Below are 24,788 nucleotides of genomic sequence, written 5' to 3' on the forward strand. Positions count from 1 at the left end.
AGCACATTTCAGCCCCCAGGACGTGCTTTTATGCTGGCATAACTAGGACTTGAACTTTTCAGATTAAGTTTGTAATTTCGCCACAATGACTTTGCTGTGAATTGGTGAATCCCTGCTTCATTAAGAGCTTTGTCCTTTGTTACACCGCAACATCTCCTCCAGCAAAGTCAGAGCCTTTTATTATCTTCATGGCAACATGAATGTTGACGTTAAAGGAGATATAATAATCTCAGTATTGACTGAACAGGAACAAGTCAGTGAAGACTAAATAAAGAGAGAACTCTTTGGCTTTAGCAGACGTGTCTCTAGATTTCGCTCCACACCAAGATGAGAACAACATTACCTAGAACTGGGTTTAAACGAAGTTATTAGTGTGATTTTTGGACCTGTTTTCCTGACCAAACTGAACAAGGATTTTTTCCTGAGACTCATGCTAGCTAAACTGCTACAGACCAACCTTGCAAAATACTGACTGAGTTACCCGGGGCAAAGAACTTTGACATGTGAGTAAAATACCATCAGGTTTTTCATTAGTCATCATTGTAAAAAACAATTTTGTGATTCTAAGACAGTTATATAATATGGTTTTCAGACAAACACTAGTCAAGAAAACTCAACTAGAACTTTGTTAGCAAAAAACAGATTTTAAAATGGATGCTTCTAGGCTCTAGATTGCAGGGCTAACAGATCATAAAAAATATCAGAAATCATATCATTTGAAGTATAAAAGACTGCAGAGCTGCAGACATCACTAACATCAAACACCAAAATCGCAGCTGCAGCCAAGAATCTCACGTTATAGCTTGCCAGGAAGTGACGTTTTTAGCACCTCTTTAAAAGGCAGTTCTGAAACCACTATGCAATACCTTTAATCCCAAGTGTCAGTATGCGGCTGAAGAAAAATGGAACTGCCTCTATGAGAATGAACTCCTCCCACCCTTGAGAAAACATGGAGATGATGCCCTTTTAAATGGTATGGCTTTTTTTCCTTTAAGTTAAATGATTTTATTCTTTATTCCTTTGTCAATGGAAGTTTCCCGGGCTGAAGGACAGGAGATAGGAGGCAGCTATTTTTAGCTTACTGTAGTTGACCAAGTATAATATTGGATTAAAGAATGCAATAAACGTACTTACCAAATATTTCCCCTCCGCTAGCATATTCTGTCACCAGATAAATCATTCTCTCCGTCTCCATAACCTGGACAAACAAGGATACAAAGCGACAGCTAAAGAGACTGCCCAGTGCAAAAGGAAATGAAGCTAAGTGGAATTTTCTTTTGTTACTTGTAACTTTGACACAAACGGCTTTCAGCAAATTAAAAAAAAGTGGATTGCAATGCTTGAGAGAGCAATGGCAGGGGTGGGAAGGGGAAAAATAAGAATGATTATTAAGGGGCTATTTTAAACACTACTTAAATCCTTCTGCATCCCACCCACAAAATATTCAGTTGCTAGTCTCCACTGGTTTCAAGAACCTCAGAGACTTCGCTGGGCTGCCAAGACTGAGAAGTTCATCTTAGGTATTAATCATTCATCACTCTGAAACGCTCAAATAACTAAGAATACTTTTTTTCTAAAGGAAGGACTACCTCCAGAATTAGTAAGTGACTTTCAAATGACTCAAGATCTATCTATCATAAAAGCGACTGGCTCAAGAGCTTTGCTCTAGGGAATGTTCACATTTAAGCGAGAAGACAATGCCAATCTTTATACAAGCCTTCCAGGGCTCTGGGTGCACATGGAGCTCTCCAACAAATGAAGGCCAGTTACAGTATCAAGACTAGTTCTCCCGTTTTCAGCAAGCCAATTAAATGCCAAAATTAGTCCCCGGGAAAGGTCAGATAGTTCCACTACAAAGCTGACTTGCTCTAGTAGCCATAGAATAGATGACCAGGTCACGGTAAGTTTCTCTTTGGCCCTATCATGGTAACATTACCCTGGCCAATGGGAGCTGGCAGAGGTAGCTGCCCTGGTGATACCAGACTACGCCAAAACAAGCCAAGGTGCGGGAAGGGATTTCAGTTTCATTCAGAAGCACAGCCCCAAAATAATGTGTTTTACACAGGCCAATTTCTTGACCTCTTACTATCGACACTAAGAGCATCAATACCAAGAGAAGATTCCAAATCTAAATGTTCTTTTATCTATTCATGCTCAGGGCTTAAAACACTCACCTACCTGAATGTGGAGTAGGCAGAGCAGGGCCACAGAGCAGAAGGGCTGGAGCTCCGTGTTCCTTCTCATGAGGGAAGGAGCAAGCCTGGGTGCAGATGAGCATAGGGGCAGTGATCCTTTCAGAGGAGGGATGTATAGAGGAAGAGGATAAAGCAGCCTTGAGCCACTGCTGCTATTTTAGGCCAGGGGAAGGAAAGCCAGGGAGAAAAGTGGCTGGAGCAGTTCCTTTTTTCTCAGGATGGAAGACAAGGGTCAGAGAGTAAGGCAGCTCAGATGCCACTACTCGTTTAACTGGAGGGAACGGATCTTCTAGCAGCAAGCTTTGAAGTGTGTCCACGAGTGTGTATGTGTGGGTGAGTCCACATGGGTAAGCTGGTTGATGTCGGTAAAAGCAAGAGATTGAGGGGATACATTAAAAAAAGTTATAAAGTAATTCTCTGTTCTTATTTCCCTCTCCTTTCTTCCACTTCCCCAGAAATCCGAGAGGATTTCAGTATTAATGCATTTGCACAAAACAGAGAGGGAGATCTCTGGGGAAGTGGAAGGAAGGAAGAAGGAAATAAGGATGTGAAGGGAAAGAGTGAGCATTACACTCAAAGCATTGTAGCAAGATCCAAGGGTGGGATTTTCAAAAGCATTTGACTGATTTAGGAGTACAAATCCTACCGACTTCTCATGGAACCTGTATTCCTAAGTCACGGTCGTTCTTGTGAATCCCCTTCTCCTAGGATTGATAAGAAAGCATGGAGAGACACCCAACTGTAACAGTTGGCCTAAGAAAGACCAGAGACAGAAAGCTACCTTTCAAATGTTTATTAAATAGGAAGTTGGCTGGCATGCACGATTACATACAATACATTGATCTGTTACTATTGTAAATTGCATAGCATTGACTTTGGCAACAGTAGCTTTTATGGGCATGGCAGTACACTTTCACCATAGCTTCAAGGACTAGTCCTTGGGCAAGCAGGTCTCTGTAAAATTTTCCAAGCCTCAATTATGCTATTAATTTTACACATTGCTTGAAACTTGGACAACAAAAATTAAGGAAGTTAGTTTAATTTTCCTGTTCTCAATGCTGAAACAGTTGGACTGCAAAGCCTTCAAGTGAGCTTGGTTTAACATCCATGTTTCCTCTAGGATTTTTGAAGTCATGAAAATATTTTGGTTGGGTTTAACTTTTCCACAAAGTCTAAATAGTCAGCCACATTTGGGATGACAGTTCCTCTCTGCTGTGAGAGACACTAAGCACATTGGCTCCTGTTAAGAGCTTGGGCTTGAAACATGCAGCCTTCAGATTAAAAAAAGATGCCCAGTCTGGACAATTACAGCTCTTTAACCAGCAGGTTTTGTTTCTTTTCCCAGAAAAGCTAATAAATGAGTGTAGCAGAGACAAGCCCTTAGATTCAGAATGTGCTATTCAACTTTACTCAATTGTCATGCGATGTGGTTTACAGTTACCACTTAACAGTTATTCCACATGTGTGCAAACGAAACATATGGGTGTTTTTTACATCTTCCTGTTTCCAGGAAAACCTGGTCTCTTACATTTTTTCAGATAAGGGAGACACCTTCTCCTCTTGCATTTATTGGCTTTGAGTGTTACAAACCTAAAGAAATGTGCCATTCAGATCTTTAATGAATGGCTGGGGAGGAAAGGCTTTAATGACAAGACGGCTTTGATTTCAGGTTTAGCAGGTGTTTTATAACAACCATGCACCATTTCAAAAATCAGAATAAAACTTCTGTGGAAAAAGCACCGCTTAGAACAGTCAGCTGAAAAAAAACACCACACAGAGGATGCTCTGTTCTAACCCTGGCAGAGCTGAGACATGGTTGCCATCTCCTGGAGTATTCTGCCTGGGGCTTTATATTGCATAAAATAGGTTGACAAGAGCTTTTGATTCAAAAAAGTGTTACAGGCACCAGCTCTTCCAGAGACTATACTGCCTGTGCATTGTCACCCTGTACAATTCTTCAAATGGCTGTCACAGGCATCTCACACGTGGCTCTTTGGCCAAGGTACCAAGTCATTAACCTTTTTCACCCAAGATTCTCAGTTTTAGTTCCTCTGAGTCTAAATAGCCACTGACTGCAGTGAGACATGAACTAGAAGCAGCTCTGCCTCAACCAGACAGCATCTGTTTCTAGGGGAGGGCAATCTCTACCGATGCGCATGGTGTCCTCTCTTCTTGGCAAACATACAGAGCCCCCATTAAATCACAGGGGAAATAAACCCCCTAAATATTGCAACTGATACTCCAAATGTTCCAACTGTGTTGCCAGCCAGCAGAGACAAGTAGCTACAGACAGCACAGCAGACTTTTGGTTCTAATGCATCTCTGGCAAGCCAGTCCCTTCTCAGGCTAACCTTAACACATGCCCAGCCTGAGAAGACAACAGCATTTTCCCCACTTCATGATCCAGCCCTCAGGAAAGGCAGACAGGCAAATGTGACAGTACAGTCCATTGTCTCATGCAGAAGCTCTCTGCTTTCCAATTTAATCCATTGTTTTTAAAGCAGGAAATAAAGGAATCCTACTTGTTAATTCTATTTCTGCATCTTCAGCTCAGCAGATTGTAGGTGAAAGGCAGTTCCGCTTCAGCCTGTCAACCAACAGGCAATATTGGCAGGATTTAGGGAAGGGAGTCCTTTTCCACATGTCACTAATGGCCTGATCAAGGAGGTCCAGGACCAGGACCATTTACAAGACATTTAAAGTTTCACCAAGGGTTTAGTCTCCAATCAGTTCTCCACTCACTTCACTTGGGTGCCACATCACTTCTGGCCTCCACAAAGGGACTGGATCCCCTCCGTTATCCTACTTTACCCTTTAGTGAGAGTGGCACCTCCAAAGCAGTGTGTACAAACCCACACCATTGCACAGACCCAAGGGGCTCATCCACACTGCGTGCAGCGGGGACCTTTCCCTGGTGCTTTTGCTTCCCAAGTCAGAAAAGCTGGAGAAAAAACTGCAACAAAATACTAGAGTGATGCTACCACCATTACTGTCCCTGATCACCATCCACTGAGGACACCACAGCTAGTCTAAACTGGGAAACTGAAAGGCGCACAATAGCCATAAACAAACGGAAACCAGCTGCGCTCAGAGGACATTTGATCTTCCAGTAAAACAGAAGACGAGCTACTGAAGCACAGGGACCGGGGGGGGGGGGGTGTTTAAAATCAAGGTATTTTGTAACCCTGAAATTAAAGATTTTTTTTCCATATTTTACTCTATTGAAAGTACCGAGAGACAACCCTATACGTGATACTACTGCACAGGGTCAGCCTGTGGCACAGCCTGCACCGGGAGGGAAAAGCCGATTATACAATGCTCATACCTGATATAATCTGATGATATGTGGGTGGCAGAGCATCTTCATAATCTGAACTTCTCTAAAAATCTTCTTGAGGTTCTCTTCATCCAGCTGGGTCTTGTCAATGATCTTTATAGCAACCTGGCAAAGAAAGAAAGAAATGGGTCACTCACTTAGTGACTATTCAGAATTAATTTTAATTATTTGCATCACCATAGTGTCTAGGAGCCTTCATCAAGGACCAGGGCCCCTTGGTGCTAGGCGCAAACACAGAACAAACATATAGTCCCTGTCCCAAAGAGCTCATAGTTTAAGAATTGTCTAGCTGATTCAGGAAATTCTCCCACTTCAGTACAGACTATGCTCCATCAACATGGAGGAGATGTATTTAAATTTTTTGATTGTTAATGAGAAAAAAAGAACGTATGCCACTGAAGTGTGCAATGCTGATCTTGGGGTTTCATGTTTTCCCCTCTTCCTATAGTATCTGAATGCTCACCCTAGCATCAGCGACTAGTTAGAAAAGCAGCTTCCTGGAATCCTGGATTGAGGCCCCAGAAATTCCCAGCTGCCATTTGTTCAGTTTACAAGTCAAAAGATGACTTTCAGCTTGTCGCCACCGCATCTTAATTAATATACAAGCAGCAAGGCTGTCAGGTTCAAGTGCTGATGAAAGGTGCCCAACTCAGCCTGAACACTGAAATCCTGTGTGTCAACAGAACAGGAACCGCAGAGGCAGCAACAGTGCAAGAGAGACACACACACTTCACCCACCAACAACTTTCAGACAGCCCAGATCTGGACTGTATTTGTAGCAGGGATGCACATAAGTACCAAATCCCTGAACCATAATGGGGGGAAGGAAAGAAAATAATTTAAGGAACCTATAAAAATTGGTTTAATCTCATCTGGGACCACAAACACCGACAATGTCTTAATCACACAGTTGTGACACAGGGTCAGTACAAGGCAAAGTTAAGTTTGTTGGGGTGCCCTAATTGTGCATTTCCTTATCTTAGCATGTTTGATGTATTTTATGTTGACCCTTAATAGTGAATTTCCTGTGTTTATAATGCTTGGTTTTGGGATCATTACAACATCCCTGCAATATGTTTTACCCTAAATTACCAATCTATACTCTCATCTTTAACTCTACTTTAACATAAAATTTTGCCTGGCAATAATAATTCAGATGGTAAGGCTCAATCTTCAATCTTTACACTCCCAAGAAGTAGGATTATTTTAAATTCGTTTTTATGAATGACACCTCAGTATAGAAGTGGGAAAGGCTTCAAGGGGGTAGGAAGTCAGTGAGAAAACTGTAAGGTAGCAGCAAACTTTGCCAGCTTTGATCAAAGCAAAGTTGAGAACAGATGACTGGCAGGGTCAAGCCAGCAAAACCTTTCCACCTGCAGTAAAGCGCAGCCAAGAAGTTCAGTGTACCAGTGAAAAATCACTGGTACCTTCCAATGCCCATCATCAGAAACGATGGGGATAGGACGTAAAATGGGGGTGGGGGATAGGAGGCTTATTTAATTTAAAAAAACCTCAGCAGACAACAACAAAAAAGCCTTCCTTGATCTCAGTGTTTTCCCAAAAAGATTATTAATTCATGATCAACTGAAGCATCCGTCAGAAACCCACACAGAAGGAAACTGACAGCAGTGCAATTTACTTTGTGCTTCTTTTTGCATAACAAAATATTACCCTATTACATATAATAAGTGGACTAGTGAACATCAGCAAGGACAGGACGGTTTGTAAAAATCCCACTGTAGGCAGGTTGCCAGTTAGTTAAGTGATTGGACATTTAATTGTTCAGGTATGATACTTTTTCATGAAGTGCAACCTACAGTTTTTGATGTTTCTAATTTAACAAACATTACTACCTCCACCCAGCTGATCTTTAAAAATTCCATATCACAAAGAATTCCTTTGCTTCCACCCCAGACAGCCTCCCTCCCTCTGCTTTCCCATCACTTCTTTGCAGTGGTGTTAAACTGCTCCTCTGCAGCAAGCCTCACCAACTATATGTGCCTGTATTTAAGGCATCAGTGCATCACATTCCAGAAGATGAAACTCCACATATATCACCACCTGCACAATCCAAAGCATATTGGTCGGAGATGGACACATAAGCTGCCCTCTTCCCTAGACTCATTCAAATTAGTCTGAATCCCCATCTTCTTGTTACATAAGCCTGAGATTCACTCTCTGCATCCATTTTACTCCACAGAAGCTATCTAAGATCACATGCCAGCTCTAGACCTAGACACAGTGATATGTTTGATCATGCTGCCCAACTGCACAGAAACTGGGTCCTCATTGTTATGAAACTAGCATCAAAGGCAATGTGAATGATCCATCAGCTTCTAAAAGATGGATATGTTTTCTGCTTAGATGGAGAACATTTAGTTTGCGATGAAAATATGTTTAATCTCATGCCTGGCTTTTTAATAGGTGCTCATTAAAAAGTTAAAAGCTATTTTTAAACAATGAAAAAAAGTGATTAGGTGAAAAACAAAGTCAATTTTTTGAACGCCAGAGTAAAGTGTCTTCTAAAAAGTCCCATGCTTGTCTATGCATACAGAAGAAGCGTTTCTTCTCTTGAACTCCTTTCTATTTATCTGATCCAGTAGTAATATGTAGGCAAAGCACACAAGGCTCAGATCAGAGACAAGAGTCAGGTCTATTGTCTGAAGCCAAACAACACACCCATCACGAAACACTTCTCTAGTCCTCAAGGGATTTGCCTGTGGAAACCCCACAAGGGTATAGTGCTGGCTACACAAATATGCCAGGGAATTGAAATAGGAAGGCACTTCATGAAAAGTAACACTTCATTTTCCCAATTTTGAACTACATTTTTAAAATATTGAGCTACACTGGAAAAATTAAAAAGCTCTTTTAAAGCGTGCCAGTAAAGGGACTGGGCTTTGATCGGATGAGAGCAGTGTGTGTCCATCATACATGGAAACAGATTGTTTAACTGAAAGCACCTGGATAAGGACAGACGTCTGTTCTGCAAACTGTTTGAGCAGCTGCACACTGCTATAGTCTGAAGAGAGAAAAGCTAGCTCTCACCACATCGCTATCCACAAACCATGCCAGAGTAAAAGGGTGAGCAAAATGGAGGCTGCTCTCAAAGACAGAAAGGAATACCACCGACAGATGCTGCAGGCATCTGTAGCAATGCTGCGAGTCAAAACCCTCCGTAGCACATATCCACACACAAAATATGCATGGTCCATGCTAACCAAAACTCCGGCCCTACTAAAAAAAAATAACCAGGACACTTGGCAATGCAAGAGTGACAGCTACAGTGTGCCAACAGGAGATAAGCAGAAACAAATCCATGATTTGGGGATCCACCAACAAATTTTCTTGTTTAGAGCTGGCATTTCACACTAGAAAAAGAACCACAGTACAACATAATCTGTGGTGATATTTCTTTGATTTGCTATAGTGTTATTTACAAAAAGACAGCCAATGTCAAGGAAGGGTAGATATCATAAGCCACCAAGTCAGAGTGGCATGGAAAAACACACATAGCAACACCTTTGTAATGATGTTCCTGAGGTTTGATTAAAACCAGACCTCAGCCATACAGCAGACCAAATGTCACATTTTTTGCAATACTGAACATTCTCTGCAGATTCCTCATTTTGGCCAGAAACTCATTCCTGGGATGATGGGGCTTCAGAAAGCCCAGTGGATTCCTCCCTGCCCCTTTGCTGGGAGGTTGTTAGACCAGGAGTAGCAAGATACCAAGAAGCCCCATTTTGGATTTCATTTCAATGTTTTACAAAAATGTTAACCACCACACAGAAGTGCTTGTTCGGGGAGACGTGATTTACCTAACTACATCAGAAACAGTGAACAGGAGAACCTGGAAATCCCAACTACACAACAGCTTGTTTGTAGTAGGCTACAACATTCACTTAGAGGGCAAGTGTTTCACATATTGGGACATGCCATATCAATGGACAAAGAAACTGCACTGGCGTGAGATCTGAAACACATACTCACTATTTGGAAGTAATCTGGGAAGCCAGAGAACAAGATACCCATCACATTATGGATAGCAGCATTTGGTAGGAATATGCAATCAGTTGTGGAGAGGGGAAGGGAGGGAAATGGATTGTAGGCTCTTTCAAAATCTACATTCCATCAGTAAGATTGTCCCGAGTCCCATGAGCACAGCTACATAAGATAGAACAACTTTATTTGTTGTTACAGAAAGCTCACCCTGGTCCCTTCCCAAAACAGCTACAGACCTACAAGAGGTATACTTTTTAAGTCTTAGAATTACACAACAGTTCTATAATTGCATGCACAATACTAGTTAGCAACCAGCAATATCATCCCTACTAGCTCTGTTTTAAAAGCAAAAAGGTCCTGGGGGCAGCAGCTGCTTTTGAAAGGGGAATGAATGAGATGAATGTGGGGGAAACAGGAGTAAAATGTAAAAACTTACTGAGAATATGTATCATAGTGACTTAGGATCCTTGAATCAGGATAAATAACTGCTAGCTGAACAGCTACAGGGATTAGTGTGCATGAAATTTCACATCCATGTAGCACTACAGGCTACATGAGTTAAGGGCTTTACTCTGGCATTTGCACCTTGAATGCAACAGACTCATATTTCATGTGGAACTGAATGTTACCATAGCAAACTGTAAACAGGCATGTAAACATAAGGCTTAAAACACTAAAGAACATGCCTAACGGAGGACATTTGCTACCTTGGAATTGAACACTTGCTCTATCATGGGAAAAGCACTTATCAAAAGAGAAAGAACAGCCAGTTAAAGAGGAGAATCCGAAATACCCCAGGAGAACAGGAGTCCGACTGTAAGCTCCACTAGGCAGGAACATGTCTGCATGTCCTGTACAGCAGAAAGATCATCATCACTGTTCAGCAAATGAGCTATAATTTATAGTAAACATAATCATAATAAACATCATAATAATTAGCAACACGTTAACTCAGCCAGTCACCTGGATGTTCCCTAAACCTCTTCTTCCATCAGTTATGAAAACTTACCCTCCACCAAAACTACTTTACTGTTCCATATGCAATAGAACCTCAGAGTTATGAGCACCTTTGAAGTAGAGGTTGTTTGTAACTCCGAAACGTTTGTAACTCTGAACAAAACATTATCATTGTTCTTTCAAAAGTTTACAACTGAACATTGACTTAATACAGCTTTGAAACTTTACTAAAAAAATAAAGGGAAAGTAGCATTTTTTTCTTCTGCATAGTAATTTACATTTAACAGCACTGTACTTATTTCCTTTTTTTGTGGGGGGGATGCAGGGGGGGTAAGAGTCTCTGCTGTTGCCAGATTGCGTACTTCTGGTTCCACCAAGGTGTGTGCTGACTGGTCAGTTTGCAACTCTGAGGTTCTACTGTATTTGTAGAATAGAAATTTCAAGCGTACATTTTTGAAGTTCCTCAGAAAAAATATACAGATTACAGTTTTCTGCTTAAAACTATTACTGGTTAAAGCCACTCAGTTTCGTAGTAATTGCACCCACCACACCTCCATATCCTCAAAGTCTGAACTTCCACCACACCTTCCTAGAGATCTCACCTGGTGCTGTAGTTTCAGAGTTTAGGAGGACGGGGTAGACAATACAATGCCCTCTGTCCCTCCCCTAGAATTAAGATAGCCCCATGGGCCAGCCAGCTACCTTCACTCTGACAAGCTCAGGAGGAGGTCATCTCCCCTCAGTCTCTATGGGGACTGTTGTGGGGAGAAAGTTAACGTAGTGAGAAATGATCAAGACTGAACAAGCCTGTCCAATTCACCAAAAGGTTCATACACCTCAAAAAAGGTTTGCTTTTGTTATGAAGTTTCATAAGGCTTCCCTCCTGACTCAAAGCGCAGCCCGGAGATCTAAACTGCAGCCTGGCAATCAGGACATAGCTCTATTAAGGGTCCCTCCTAACAATCTGAGAGACTCTGGAGTTTTGAAGCTACGGATTTCAAAGAATAAAAGAGTAAGTGCTTTATCTATAAACTTCACAGCACTGGATCACTGGGAAGCCCAGGTGGGATGGGGGAGGGTGTCTCTTAACTAGGTACCGGATTCTTTACTTTACACAACCGCACTATTTTAAAATTTAAAATCTGAAGTAATGCCCTAGAGTCACTGAGGGTGTCTATTACAGCAAAAATGGCAGACAACCCAGGGCAAGCTGTTGGCGGATTCTAAGGTCTCAGGGTCACATGGAATGGCAAGTCTGCCACACACACGAAAAATTCCAGCTCTGGTTTCAAAAGTCACTCCTGCTAGAAATGACAATGTCCAGCAAACCAGTCTGGTGACTGGGATTAGAAGCGGCTGCCTGAAATTGAGTTAGAGCTAAGGGAAGGGTGAAATGGCAAAAAATTAGGCCCCTTTCTCCACTTGCTAAAATTGCAGGGCACTTACAAGCTGCGATTAATGAGGTGACAAATTGCTGCTGTCATGTTCTAGGCTTGCAGCATTCTTCAGAAGAGTAACTTCTGTTGTGCAGCAAATATGTGAGCAGTGCAGATTTTCATTAGTTACACTTTTGATAAGCCTACAATATGTGGTTAAGAGGACAGCGCTGAATGGCAGACTGGAAAGCTAAAGGAGTCACATGGGATTCAAAGATCTCACAATCACATTCTTTTTGCTAAGAGGATTTTCCCAATAAGAACAAGCTTTTGTAAAGCTTTAAAAAAGGGGGCGGGGGAGAGGGACTTTCTTCGGACAGTGGTAGTGAAGATGGCACTGAGAGCTATCAGAGGGTTAAAGGGAAAGCACTGTACATGCAACTAGGTAGAGTATCCCTGAGCAGTTTTATGTTTTTTAAAGCTGTACATCTGCTTTAGGGAAATCTGATAAAGCCCATATAGCATAGCTGTGTTAAGCTGCTGGACATTTCATGGTGCAATGCAAGACAGATACGGACAGTATATTTTGGTCAGTGTCTCAAACAAGAATAACTGAATTATTACGCTGTCCTCTCTGACATCATTTGACTGGTTATATTAGGATTTGGTCTGCTATGTTACACGACAGTACGTGTGAGATATGAACTCATTACCCAGCTGCACTGCTGTGGGCTTAATACACTGTCTTTAATAAAAATATATCAACCACAAAAAATAATTGCAGTCACAAAAGGGGACATAGAAAAATACCAGCTAGAAGAGCTATGCAGTACTGTTGTAGCCATGTGGTTCCAAGATACTATCAAGAGAAGGGGGTGAGGTAATCTCTCTTATTGGAGCAACTTCTGCTGGCGAGAGTGTCATGCTTTCAAGCCAGAAGAGCTGTCATTTAAACGCTTGAACTCAAAATTTAGTCCAATGGAAAAGCCCTTCAACAGACCAACACATTCACCTTAAACAAGATACTGGGCACTTCCTAAACGAAGGTTCTTCACAGACAAACACTTGGGTACCAGATGTACATAATAGAAAACAATCACTGTATCTTGGGAAAGTCTGGGGGAAGTTACCTGTGCTATAGACCCAGAAAACACAGTCTCCCTAGGAGCTTGCAAGAGGAAATGAGGGTTAAGTTGGTACAGGGAAATTTCTTGGTTCTCTCTCAGCCTGGAAGCAAGAAGGGCGGGGGGAAATTAGGGGCTTAAACAATGAGGAGTCCAGTGGCAACTTAAAAACTAACAGATTTATTTGGGTCATGTGTCAGAACATTTATGCCTGCATCCGTAATTTTCCCTCCATGCATCTGGAGAAGTGTTTTTTTACCCACGAAAACTTATGCCCAAATACATCTGTTAGTCTGTAAGGTGTCACCGGACTCCTCATTGTTTTTGTGAATACAGACTAACATGGCTACCCCTCTGATACTTGGGGGATTAAGAGCATTTTCAAAGAGACAAAGTTGTTTTCCCCACGCTGGCATTTCCCAGCAGCCTAATCTCCTTCCTCATTACAGATGATTCAAGATTTCACCACAGCAAAACTGGCTCTGACCACATCAGCCAAGCTGATTTCCTCCAAGGCCTACTCACAGGGAAACAACTGCAACCAACACTACCCTCCCTCAGAATGACAGGTCTCATCAAAAACTACCCACCAAAGAAAGGAGCGGGGGAGGTTCTTTTCACAATGGTTAGCCAGTAAGCCCAAGCACAGACAAGAAGCACCACACCATTTAGCATGGCACCTTGAGCACACCAGAAGGTGGAAGGTAGCAACGTAGGAGGGAATTAGCTCTCCTTAGTTCAGCACAACTATTGAAAATTCACACAGGAAGAAAGTGCTTCTCACCCCATGGAACCAGAATGATGCTGAAATTTAAAGAAGACAATGACATGGATACTGATCCCTGCCACAAAAGTCAAGTCAGAAGAGGCTTGTGACTTAATCTAAAACCTCAGCCTGAAATACAATAATTCATTGTTCATATACCATGAGATAGGTTTCAGAGTAGCAGCCGTGTTAGTCTGTATTCACAAAAAGAAAAGGAGTACTTGTGGCACCTTAGAGACTAACAAATTTATTTGAACATAAGCATCCGATGAAGTGAGCTGTAGCTCACGAAAGCTTATGCTCAAATTTGTTAGTCTCTAAGGTGTCACAAGTACTCCTTTTCTTTTTACTATGAGATAGACTCCCTACCATGTGAACCATCTACTGATCATACGAGGTGCAGCCTTCTGTTTACCTCTGGCTATGTCTACACTGAGGAGGCTACAGCTAAGGCACTGTAGCTATGTCACTGTAGATCTGTAGCGCAGACACTTCCTACAGCAACGGAAGGGGTTTTTCCCATCGCTTAAGGAACTCCACCTCCTTAAAGCCATGGTAGCTAGGTTGAGAGAAGCATTCTGCCATTGATCTAGCTGCATCTATACTGGAGGTTAGAAACTTAAATTTTATTTCCCTAATGAGTGCCTGTTCATTTCATGAGCTGCATAATGAAATGTTCAAGTGGGTGATTAACTGACTTCTCCATGATGTCTAATGGCAAATCCTCCTTACAGATTTTTGGATCGTTAGCTTCCTTAGAAGGGCTGCAAGAAAAATGTCAATCAATGGCACTGTTTTACATAAGAAACCATTTCAAGCCTCTTTAACCTACTTTCCCCAGCTGTCCCAATATTGTTCTAATACGCTAGCATGGCACTGAACTACATTCGTACTTTGGCTGGAGAACAGGTAGTGGGTAAGATTTCAAAAAGGGCTTAAGTGACCTACCAGCCTAACAGGACTTAGCCTAAGACACTTAAGCACCTTTTGAAAATCTGATCTGGTTGTCCTAACCATACTCACAGGTTCCTACAGATTACATAATAAGCTGGGGGTGGGTGAGATTCAGCCAGAGAGAAAAACCAACAAGATTTTAAAAGCTTGTGATAATAAAACAACACTCACTGATCAAACCAAGAGTCTTTGCTCTACCTCATTGCCTTTCACCTTCCCCAATTCCTTCAACACCATATATTTTACTCTCAGCTTTTAGTGGGATACACTGCAAGAGCATATTAAATGTTTTCATGGGATGCCTCAGGTGATTTGTCGTGGGACATGGAGGCATTACTTACATATATGATATTAGCACAAAGAAATCTTAATCAGGATCAGGACCTCATCATACAAACACGTAGTAAAGAGACACTCCCTGTCCTAAAGTATATACTATCTTGGTCCATTAACAGATGCTACAGGTGGGAAAGGTGAAGATGGAGGACAGGATAATTCAAGCACATTTTCATATAGAGTAGCTGTGTGCAAAACATAGCCCACTGCCTACAGAGCCACACATCACTGACAAAAATGTAGTTTAAGTTCTGTAATGACCTTTGTTAGTTACTATTTCACGGCAGTTTGGAGGCTTATGTAAGGAGTTGGCATTATCAGCCTAGTTCTTGATAAACAAGTAATCACATCTCTCTCTCTCTCTCTCTCTCTCTCTCTCTCTCTCTCTCTCACAAATGCCCCCCACCACAATCAATCAATGTTCCTGTTGGCAATCTCAGGAAACAAAGCACTGGCTGGATCAATAAGAATGATAAACTAGATCTCCATTCTTAGAGGATCACCTTCCAGGGCAAAGCGGAGGTATACAGGCTAGGCAATGTGAGGAAGCTTACACTGCAGCAGCTTCTGCTGTAAAGCAGCGCTTCTCAAGCTATCTGATGTGGGGGGACCGGCAATTTTTTTTCCCCAATGTGCATGCAGACCAGCAGCCGATAGCTTGCAGACCGGCACCGGTCCACGGACCACCACTGTTGTAAAGTACCTACTCTGTGGAGACAGTACATCCATTTCCACTGCTAGAACTCAGCTTCTTCACCTGCATTGAATTCCTATTTTAGCTTCAAAGACAAAAGTAGCCCCACATTGATAATGAGCATCAGAAGAAGTGTGGGCAACTCAGGTTTCATACTACAAAAGAAAGGAACATTCATGGTGAAGGAGCCAGAAGTAATAAGACTCCCACAATATTCTGTTACTTATCTGAAAGGAAAACACGCCTCAGGAACCCTATATAGCGTGCTGAAAGCTGGCGAGCACCATCCTCAGACCTTCTGTTACCATGTAAAGTATGTGGGGAGTAAGTTAAATGAAGTGTAAATCAGACTACAATTAGAAGTGGAATAAAACCATAATCCAATTTCTTAAAAAGTGAAACACTAAAACAAAATAAATTGGAATAATTAACAATTCCATTATCAAAAGCTAATGAAGCTTACAGATTATAAAAACCATGCCAGCTCACAGCATACATGCTGCTACCAACTAATAAAGTGTTTCTTCAATTTCTAAAACATTTAAGTGTTTTCTCGCTCTCTTGGATCAGACTAAAATATAACCTAGTAATTTGAGAAACAAATTATTATATAGGAGAAAGGTTATTTAAGCTCTAGACAGCAATTCAGGTGAAGAAGATACCTCTTCAAACTAAGAATTGCACTTTGGGGTCTTGCTCTCAACAGCCAAAAAGAGAGGGGTTTCAGGGTGGTTTTCAATGGAATGGTGCTCTCTATTTTTTGGATTCTAGATCCATATCAAGAGAGTATGAATTTGCCAGGCAAAAAGCATTGGAAATTTCAACTGCAAAACATTATTAAAGGAAAACTAGACTGTGAGGCTACCAAGGGAGAGGCACTGAAACGCTACATGGAGAAGCCCAGAAAAAATGTTCCCTTATCATTGATATTGACATAATCACTCACTGAGCTGAACATGAAATCATAACGGACAAAAGCTAAATTTAGGACAAAATCAGCCACTCAACTTTTTCAGTGCAAGTCTCAGGGCAGCACAAGCAACCATGGAACATTCACAAATATACTAACTCTTGGGGCCACCAACCTAATGCAGCAGCAGTATAGTATTCAGAAGTGCTTCAGCTCTCACAGTCCTCTCAGTTTGTATGAACTAATGCAATCCAAAATGAGGAACCCATTGACCCTAGGGTTAAAATCAAGCTCCTGGGGCCTCCCAAAGCCTTTGGATCTTATAACTGCCTGCCTTACATCCAAGGAATCTGTCTCTGCAGTGTTATCTCTGCAGCACAGTGAAGGCAAAATACTCTTCCAACTTACAAAACTCAGAATCAGCCATGGGTTTAAAAACCAAAGACTGATCCAGCAGGGATCATTTTTAAGAGCCTAGGTGACAAAGTCTTGGACTGCACAATACTAAGTGCTCTGCCACCGTGGTCACAAATCGTACAGTGCTCAGATAGTTCTCATAACTACCCATACAGCTCCCAAAATATAAAGACTTCACTACAGGCAGGACTGCTTTAAAGCAGCCACACTCCTCAGAATAAAACAACTCTGAAAGGCTTGGCACTTAAAAAAAAAATTTGAAAAACAAAACGCAAAATTTCCATTACTTATTTTTAAGGCCTGAACACTACTCTGGTTAGACTTCATTATGGTACAAGAACAGGTACTAAGTGAGCCAAGGACTGGAAATGTGGTAGCAGTGGCACAGAACAGAGAATAAGTAGTAATACAAAACCCGCTTTCTTCAAGCGAACAGAGAAGCAGGATCAGGGAGCAGAGGAGACAGCCTGATGAACCTGCATATTGAAGAAGAGTCAGCTGCAAAATCGAGTGGGACAGCAGCCAGAAGGAACATGGAAAGGGGAGCAGAGTGTGCCAGGATAAGTAATAAGGAAGAGCAGTACCTGAATATAGACAGAGGAAAGTGGGGGACACTTAATAGTCAGATAACCCAGGAGAGAAACAGCTCCTCCTAGTGAAAACTCAGACCGATTTTGAAATCCACAAAGTCAAGCTATCTACATAGTGCTAAAGGAACGGACAATAGTGAAATAAAAAGTGATGGAGCCATTTCAAGTATTCCCAACAGACTTCAGAAGACCTTAATTGAGCAAGTCACTATGCAATCAAGCATCGAAAACTCTCTTCTTGGTATCTGTCATCCTGCCAGGAGTTGGGCTTATGAGCCCATCTCAGGGTCTGCAAATTAACTGCTAAAACATCTGATCCCATTGACTTTAATAGGACAAGGATGTGACCTTATGTGCATATTAGTGGCTAAGTAATGAAGATTAAATGGAAATATTTAGCAGAAAGTTAAATTGCATCCCAAACGTTTTCCTTTTTAAAGAGCCGTCCTTGAGACTGCCAGCTTTGGCTAACTCTTGCTTTCTCCTTTCCAAGCTTCCAAAAACCACCGTCGTCATTACCAAGTATACAGCCAAAAAAATTTAAATTGCTCTTTTTTGACCCGTAATTTCCCAAAATAGATCAGGGCTGAATGTCATTATTGGGTTTTTCATTCCTTTCAAATTTATTGCAGTGCAATGAGCCATAAGGGATGTAGTAACTGAGGCAAAATGCTTCAATAAATTTCAGAAGCACATACAACTTCTACTTTTAAAAACAGTTGTGTTAGTAAGAATGTTTGTGCTCCTACAGTGCTCGAAGGACATCTCAGAAGGCAAACAGACCAAAGATCTTACTGAGTGATTGTTTAATCATCAAAAACATAGCTGCCTGGAGAACAAAACCAATTCACTATTCCACACACAAACATGGTCTGCTAATGCAGCTATGCTCTAATGCAGGGGTCCCCAATGCAGTGCCCACAGGCGCCATGGTGCCCACCGGGGCATTTTTGTGCGCCCGCAGGTCACCCTGCCACCGAAATGCCCCATTAGTGGCATTTCAGTGGCGACGCTTCTTCCCGCTGCTGCTTCGCTGCGGTGGCATTTCAGCAGCGGGGTGTTTGGCACCAGCCACAGTCTTCTGGGAATAGCAATATGCTAGTCCCACAAGAAAGGTTGGGGACCACTAATGGCTCTGTCTTTAAAATGTCAGCTACCACTTTATACGCATGCATTAAAGACCAATGGGTTCGCCACAGGAAGACAAGGTTTACAACAAATTAAATGACTTCCATTGTCATTCAGGCACAAAACATTGAATATAGAGGAGGAACAACAAAAAAGGGCCATTCGCTTTAAAAATTAGTCCATATCAGATATAGTGTAGGAGAAAGGCAGGCCAGAATAGGAGGGTGAAGAAAATAACCCACTATGATTGCAAAGAGATGAGCTCATGAACCAGCTAACAGCAAATGCTGAGTTAATGCTAAAACCTTTTCCAGTAACGGAAAGCAAAGAAATGGGAAGTCAGACGATTACATGCAACCCTATGTCAGCAACTAACAGTGCAGGGCTGGGGACTTGAAAGGACATGCTGTGCTTTTTCCAACATTTATTGGAAAAGTTCCTGGGGAGGATTTTAAAATAGCAAATGTTAATTCACTTCCAGTTAAAGAAATCACACATCTTCATTACTAGACTTTTGCTTTCTAACAACAATGACAGTGATGTTCATCAAAACACGTATACTTGCTATGTAGAAATGGGATGTGTACTTGGACGGCTGCACAGGTGCATATTTGTGCTAAGTACAGAATTCTCATATTATGGTCAATTACCCTATGTAAGTGTGCATAATGGGCACTATACTACTCCCAAACAGAAGTTCTATTGGTGTAACTTCACCCATAGCAGGGTGTGACACTACACCCCATATTCTTCATAGTGATATTATTATGACATGATTATAGCATAATTATGATGCATTTTGTATAAGACAGGTCATGTGAGATGTTATTGGAAAAGTTATGATTTGCTGAATATGATTATCCTATTTGTATGCGTGTATCATTTTTGTATCTGAAGTTATGAATATTGACTATGTATCTGTATTTCAAATGTAGTTACACCTGGGTGATGCACACTAGGCAAGATGCTTTAAGTCTAGATAGCTGGTTGGGAAGAGCCTATTCAGGGTAATGAGCCACTGGGGAAAACAAAAGGCCTTAGGAGAAGCTTATCCCCCACCTGATAAGCCTCCCTGAGAACGCTCCAGACAGCATGTAAGTAACGGCTGCTATGACTCTACAAGGGCATGTGACCGGCCACATGACTCTGGACTCCATTTTGGGGTGTCTGTATTTTTCCACAAACTGGTCTGGAAACAAAGTTTTGGAACCAAGTTCCCGCTATACGCTAAAGCTATACAAGGCAGGGAGTGACATCATCTCTTGTTCTTCACTCCCCACATAAGAAAACTCCTGGAAACACTTAAGGAACAAAAGACTGAACTGGGGGAATTGCTGGACCCAGGCTAACAGGATTTCTAGCCTGTGTATTAAAAACCTGGGGATTCCAAGCTGCAAAGCAAGTGCAGCTTGGGCCCTGAGAATCTGCTTGTACCATCACTCAGGATGAGAAACTACTTATTCATATCCAATCTATCTAGTATGTTAAGCTTAGTTTGCATTTTTGTCTATTTGCTGGGGTACTCTGCTTTGATCTGTTTGCTATTCCTTATAATCACTTAAAATCTATCTTTTGTAGTTGTTAAAAATTGTTTCATGTTTTAATTTAAACCCAGTGTGCCTTTAAGTGAAGTATCTGGGGGAAAATCTCAGCTTGGGTTAATACAGGCTTGTTGCATTTCCTCTCCACATAGCGGGGGAGGCGAACTGGATAATCAATTCATACTGCTTGATGTTTGGTCCAGGGCAGGACAATACACCTCTAGGGTCCTAGGCCTGGAAGCTGGTGGTTATTTTGGCTGTAGCCTCTCTATTGTTGGTTTATGCAGTGGCTGGTAAGAGAGACTGCATGTAATTGCTGCTGGGTATGTCCTTACCTGTGTGAATGCTGGTGGAAGTGCAGGACCAGGAGCAGGTCTGCAGCATGTCAGAGCAGCACAGTGTGAGAGGGAGCCCAGGTTGGTGGGTCAGAGGGCTCAGTGGTACCCCAGTTCCAGGTGGCACCCTGGGGGGAACCCATCACAAGGTGCAGACATATACACACAGGCAGAGTCCTTACCCAAAGAGTTTACAATCTCAAAGGGCAAAGACAAAGTGGTACAACGTTACCAGTTGCACATTTAGTTACCATTATTCTATTTCAATTATTGCAATATCTGCTACTATGATTGGTAGGCTTATTCTCATTTCAGTTCAGCTGGTTAGACAGAGCACTGGAGGCCTCACAGGACTTGACTAGATACCCAAGAGGGCAACTGAAATTCTGAGCAACATTCAATTGTGCTAAATTGACATTTATGTTAAAGCGTGTGAGAAAAATCTTAGAATGAATAACTATTGGTTACCATAAAGTATACAGTACTGAACAAAGAGGAACTGTCTCCCAATTTAGATATTTGGAAAGGAAGATTAAAATAATTTAGAGAGATTTTTTCAGCCACAGAGACCTGCATCCTTCATTTAGAGTTCTCATATGCAGTTATTAGTTGGTGGTTTAAAAAAAAAAATTACTTCCCATTAAGACATTGGAAATTGGTGGAAAAAAAAAAATCAGCAAAAAGAACGAGGAGTACTTGTGGCATCTTAGAGACTAACACATTTATTTGGGCATAAGCTTTCGTGGGCTAAAACCCACGTCTTCAGATGCATGCAATGGAAAATACAGTAGGAAGATATATACACAGAGAACATGAAAAAAATGCCCCTCTGCCATGTACTTTGGCCAAACCAGACAGACTCGACGCAAAAGAATAAGTGGACACAAATCAGACGTCAAGAATTAGAACAATCAAAAAAACAGTCGGAGAACACTTCAACCTCCCTGGTCTCTCAATTACAGACCTAAAAGTCACAATTCTTCTACAAAAAAACTTCAAAAACAGACTCCAATGAGAAACTGCACAACTGTAATTTATTTGCAAACTGGACACCATTAAATTAGGCTTGAATAAAGACTGGGAGTGGATCGGTCATTACACAAAGTAAAAATCATTTCCCCATGCTAATTTTCCCCCTACTGTTACTCACACCCTCTTGTCAACTGTTTGAAATGGGCCATCCTGATTATCAATACAAATATTTCTCCTAATAGCCCACCTTAATTGATTAGTCTCGTTAGAGTTGGTACGGCAACACCTATTTTTTTCATGTTCGGGGTGTGTGTGTGTGTTCCTACTGTACTTCCCACTGCATGCATCTGATGAAGTGGGTTTTAGCCCACGAGAGCTTATGCCCAAATAAATGTGTTAGTCTCTAAGATGCCACAAATACCCCTTGTAGTTTTTTTGCTGATACAGACTAACACAGCTACCACCCTGAAACCTGAAAAAAATCTTTGCATTTGAGCCTGAGACTACAGAAAGGAGGGGTTAGCATTCTGACCCCTTAGGATAGACTGCCCTGTCTATCTTAAGTGACTGAAGCCCAAATAATAATTTGACACCTGAAAAGTTAAGCAGTCAGGGTGGGATGCTGTTACATACTCCCTGGGTCAGTGCCATTTCTACACTCTCAGTTTGCATAGCAGCAAGCTCAAAGAGGGGAAACTTGTAACCAGAACTATCAGAGCCCTCTCACAATTTCTCCACTTGTTAGCCTCTCTACTTTCCAACTAATATCATGTTCAATTCTACGTAGTCAAACCCAGAGATTTGTGGAGCCAGAAGATTTTATTTTTCAAACTCTCTCCAGCAAAGTTCCTGATTAGCAAATGTGCACCTTCCTCAACCATAGGATGGCCAATCACACAGGTGTTTGGAATTTAACAAGATGGATAGATTTAAATCAATGTAATTTAAATCACCAGTGTTAATCATGATTGAAATAAGCAAGCAGAAAATCTTGATTTAAATCATTCATTTTTGCAGTCATACTTTTAGTTATTTTCCTAAAGAAAGGTTGAGATCATTAAAATACTGATTTGCAACTAAATACAGCCTTGCCACTACATTTGGTAGCTTTTGCTTACCAGCAGACTATACTATATCTATGCACCTTACAGCATGAAATGAAAGGGCCTGGGTACACAGGAGTCTTTACCTCTAGGGTAGACTCAAGGCACTTAACACATTTCTGAACGTTTGGAGACTGTCCAAACTAGCCTTTGTTCCATGATACAAACGTCTGAAGCTCATGGATCAGCGGAAGTAAACCTCAAACCTTTGTATCCAGGATCTAATGTCTGGGGAGCATCCAGCCTAGCCTGCTACAAGCATGATAATCACCATGAACTAACTAGCAATAAGCTCTAGGTAAAAAAATAAATAAATAAAAGCCCTAAAAGACAATTAATACAAACATCCTGTTTATCGATTTAAATTGTGTTAATATTCATACATGCTTGCTTGAAACAAATACTGTCCAATATGCAACAAACAAAATAAATTCATGCTGGCTCTTCAAGTCCAGACAAAGAAAGCAAAGAGAGGCTTAGACACCTGACCAAAAAAGCACTGGATCATACACTGGCTGTGAAAAACACACTGACTACATATTACTCATTCAAATAGGGAGACTACAGCCATCAAGTTTTTCACTAAGCAAAGCACAACTAGCAACGATCAGCCCACACAAGCTGGTCGCTTAATGGAAAGATGCTGAACAGAAAGTGTTTTGTTTGACTTCTTGTGTAACGTGACCTTTCCAGCTCAGGCAACTAAAGATCACAGTGGGACTTGAAGAGGAAGCCCATGCGAAAACAGGTTTGAAAGTGTAACTATTTCGTTAATAGCATTTGTTACAGATACTCCTCTACAGTCCATCTAACCAAGTACCAAGCTACCAATGTGCAAGCACTCCACTATAATTAAAGACAAAAAACAAACATTTGTTCAAATTGAGGAGGATGTTGCACTTCTCAGCTAATTCACTACAGAGAATATTTTTGCAAAAAGCACTTGAAGATTTAAAACCAAACAAGTCTGCATAATTAAATCCCACATAGAGTATTTATTTCCATATGCAGATCACAGCATTCTCTGCCTATCTACACAGGGAAATGACAAGAGCGTTCTAAAAAGTATTATTCATGTAGTATTACCTATTTATGATATCCCTGAAGAGACAGAGTTGGAGGACATGCCAACATGGGTATATTGGAACCGCCCTCTCAGAGTACAGAAGTGTTGATCATCGAAAAAGCAGTTCAAAGCCACAGGAACACTCATTTAATTTCCTGATCAATGAGCAAATGCAAGTATTATCCCCATCATTCATCATCTGGAGAGCTGAAAGTAACTCTCTTTTTAAGTTTAGGACTCACAACTGCAGCTGCTTTACAGTGTGATGCTTTTAGATTGATCTTTCTGATAGCAAGTGGATGTACTTATACTGCTAGAGGCGTCTTCTCCTCATAGCCACATCTAGTTGCCAGTAACAATTAGTAAGAAAGCTATGATGCCTAAATTTTGTGTGTCAGATTTAAAGTTAATATCACTACAAATTCAGACATAAGGGAGGTATTCTTAAAAGCACTCAGTAGTGGCCTATTTCCACTGAAATTAATGGTAAAACTCCTATGACTTCAATGGGAGCAGAGTTAGACTAATACCCAGTGCTTTTGAATATACCACTTTAAATGCTTTGCCAGAAGTAAGTACTTTATGGGACAGATTTTAACCATTTGCATATGATCACATGCAAAAATAACTGGGGCAACCTTATGCTCAACTGGAATGCACGACAGCTGTGCACACTAAGGAATCTGCAGGTGCAAATGGATGCCTAAGAGAATATTAAAGATGCATTTTGTAATTAATATTTAAAAAAATCACATTACATGCATGCATTCTATGTAAATTCAGTGCAGCAAGGAGCTCCCAACACTGGAGGAACAAGTATACTCAGTGCAAATAGGTTACATTTAATAAATTAATGAGTTACTGTTTATCCTTCTAGGTTACTGTTTAGCCTTCTAAATTAAGACACTAGAAAATCTAGAAAAAAAAATTCTTGTTTACCCGAGTGTTACCTGGCTGAAAATGATCACCACCTGACACAGTC

The 24,788-nt window shown here is 41.2% G+C and overlaps 1 protein-coding gene across 16 annotated transcripts in view; it reads right to left on the minus strand.

Annotated features, from left to right (window-relative positions):
- The window catches only part of SIK3 (SIK family kinase 3), a 150,919-nt gene that overhangs the window by 66,634 nt on the left and 59,497 nt on the right, over positions 1 to 24,788 (minus strand). For all 16 annotated transcript variants that reach the window (XR_006276579.1, XM_043500736.1, XM_043500740.1 and 13 more), the window contains exons 2-3: positions 5,521 to 5,637; positions 1,135 to 1,198 (exon numbers count right to left, since the gene is read on the minus strand). Coding sequence is in view for 15 of the 16 variants with exons in the window: in XM_043500736.1 (XP_043356671.1) it covers positions 1,135 to 1,198; positions 5,521 to 5,637 (181 nt within the window). In the remaining variant the exon portion in view is untranslated. The remainder of the gene's footprint in view (positions 1 to 1,134; positions 1,199 to 5,520; positions 5,638 to 24,788) is intronic.

The sequence above is a fragment of the Dermochelys coriacea genome, chromosome 22 (assembly GCF_009764565.3).
Source record: "Dermochelys coriacea isolate rDerCor1 chromosome 22, rDerCor1.pri.v4, whole genome shotgun sequence".
NCBI classification, from domain to species: Eukaryota; Metazoa; Chordata; order Testudines; family Dermochelyidae; genus Dermochelys; species Dermochelys coriacea.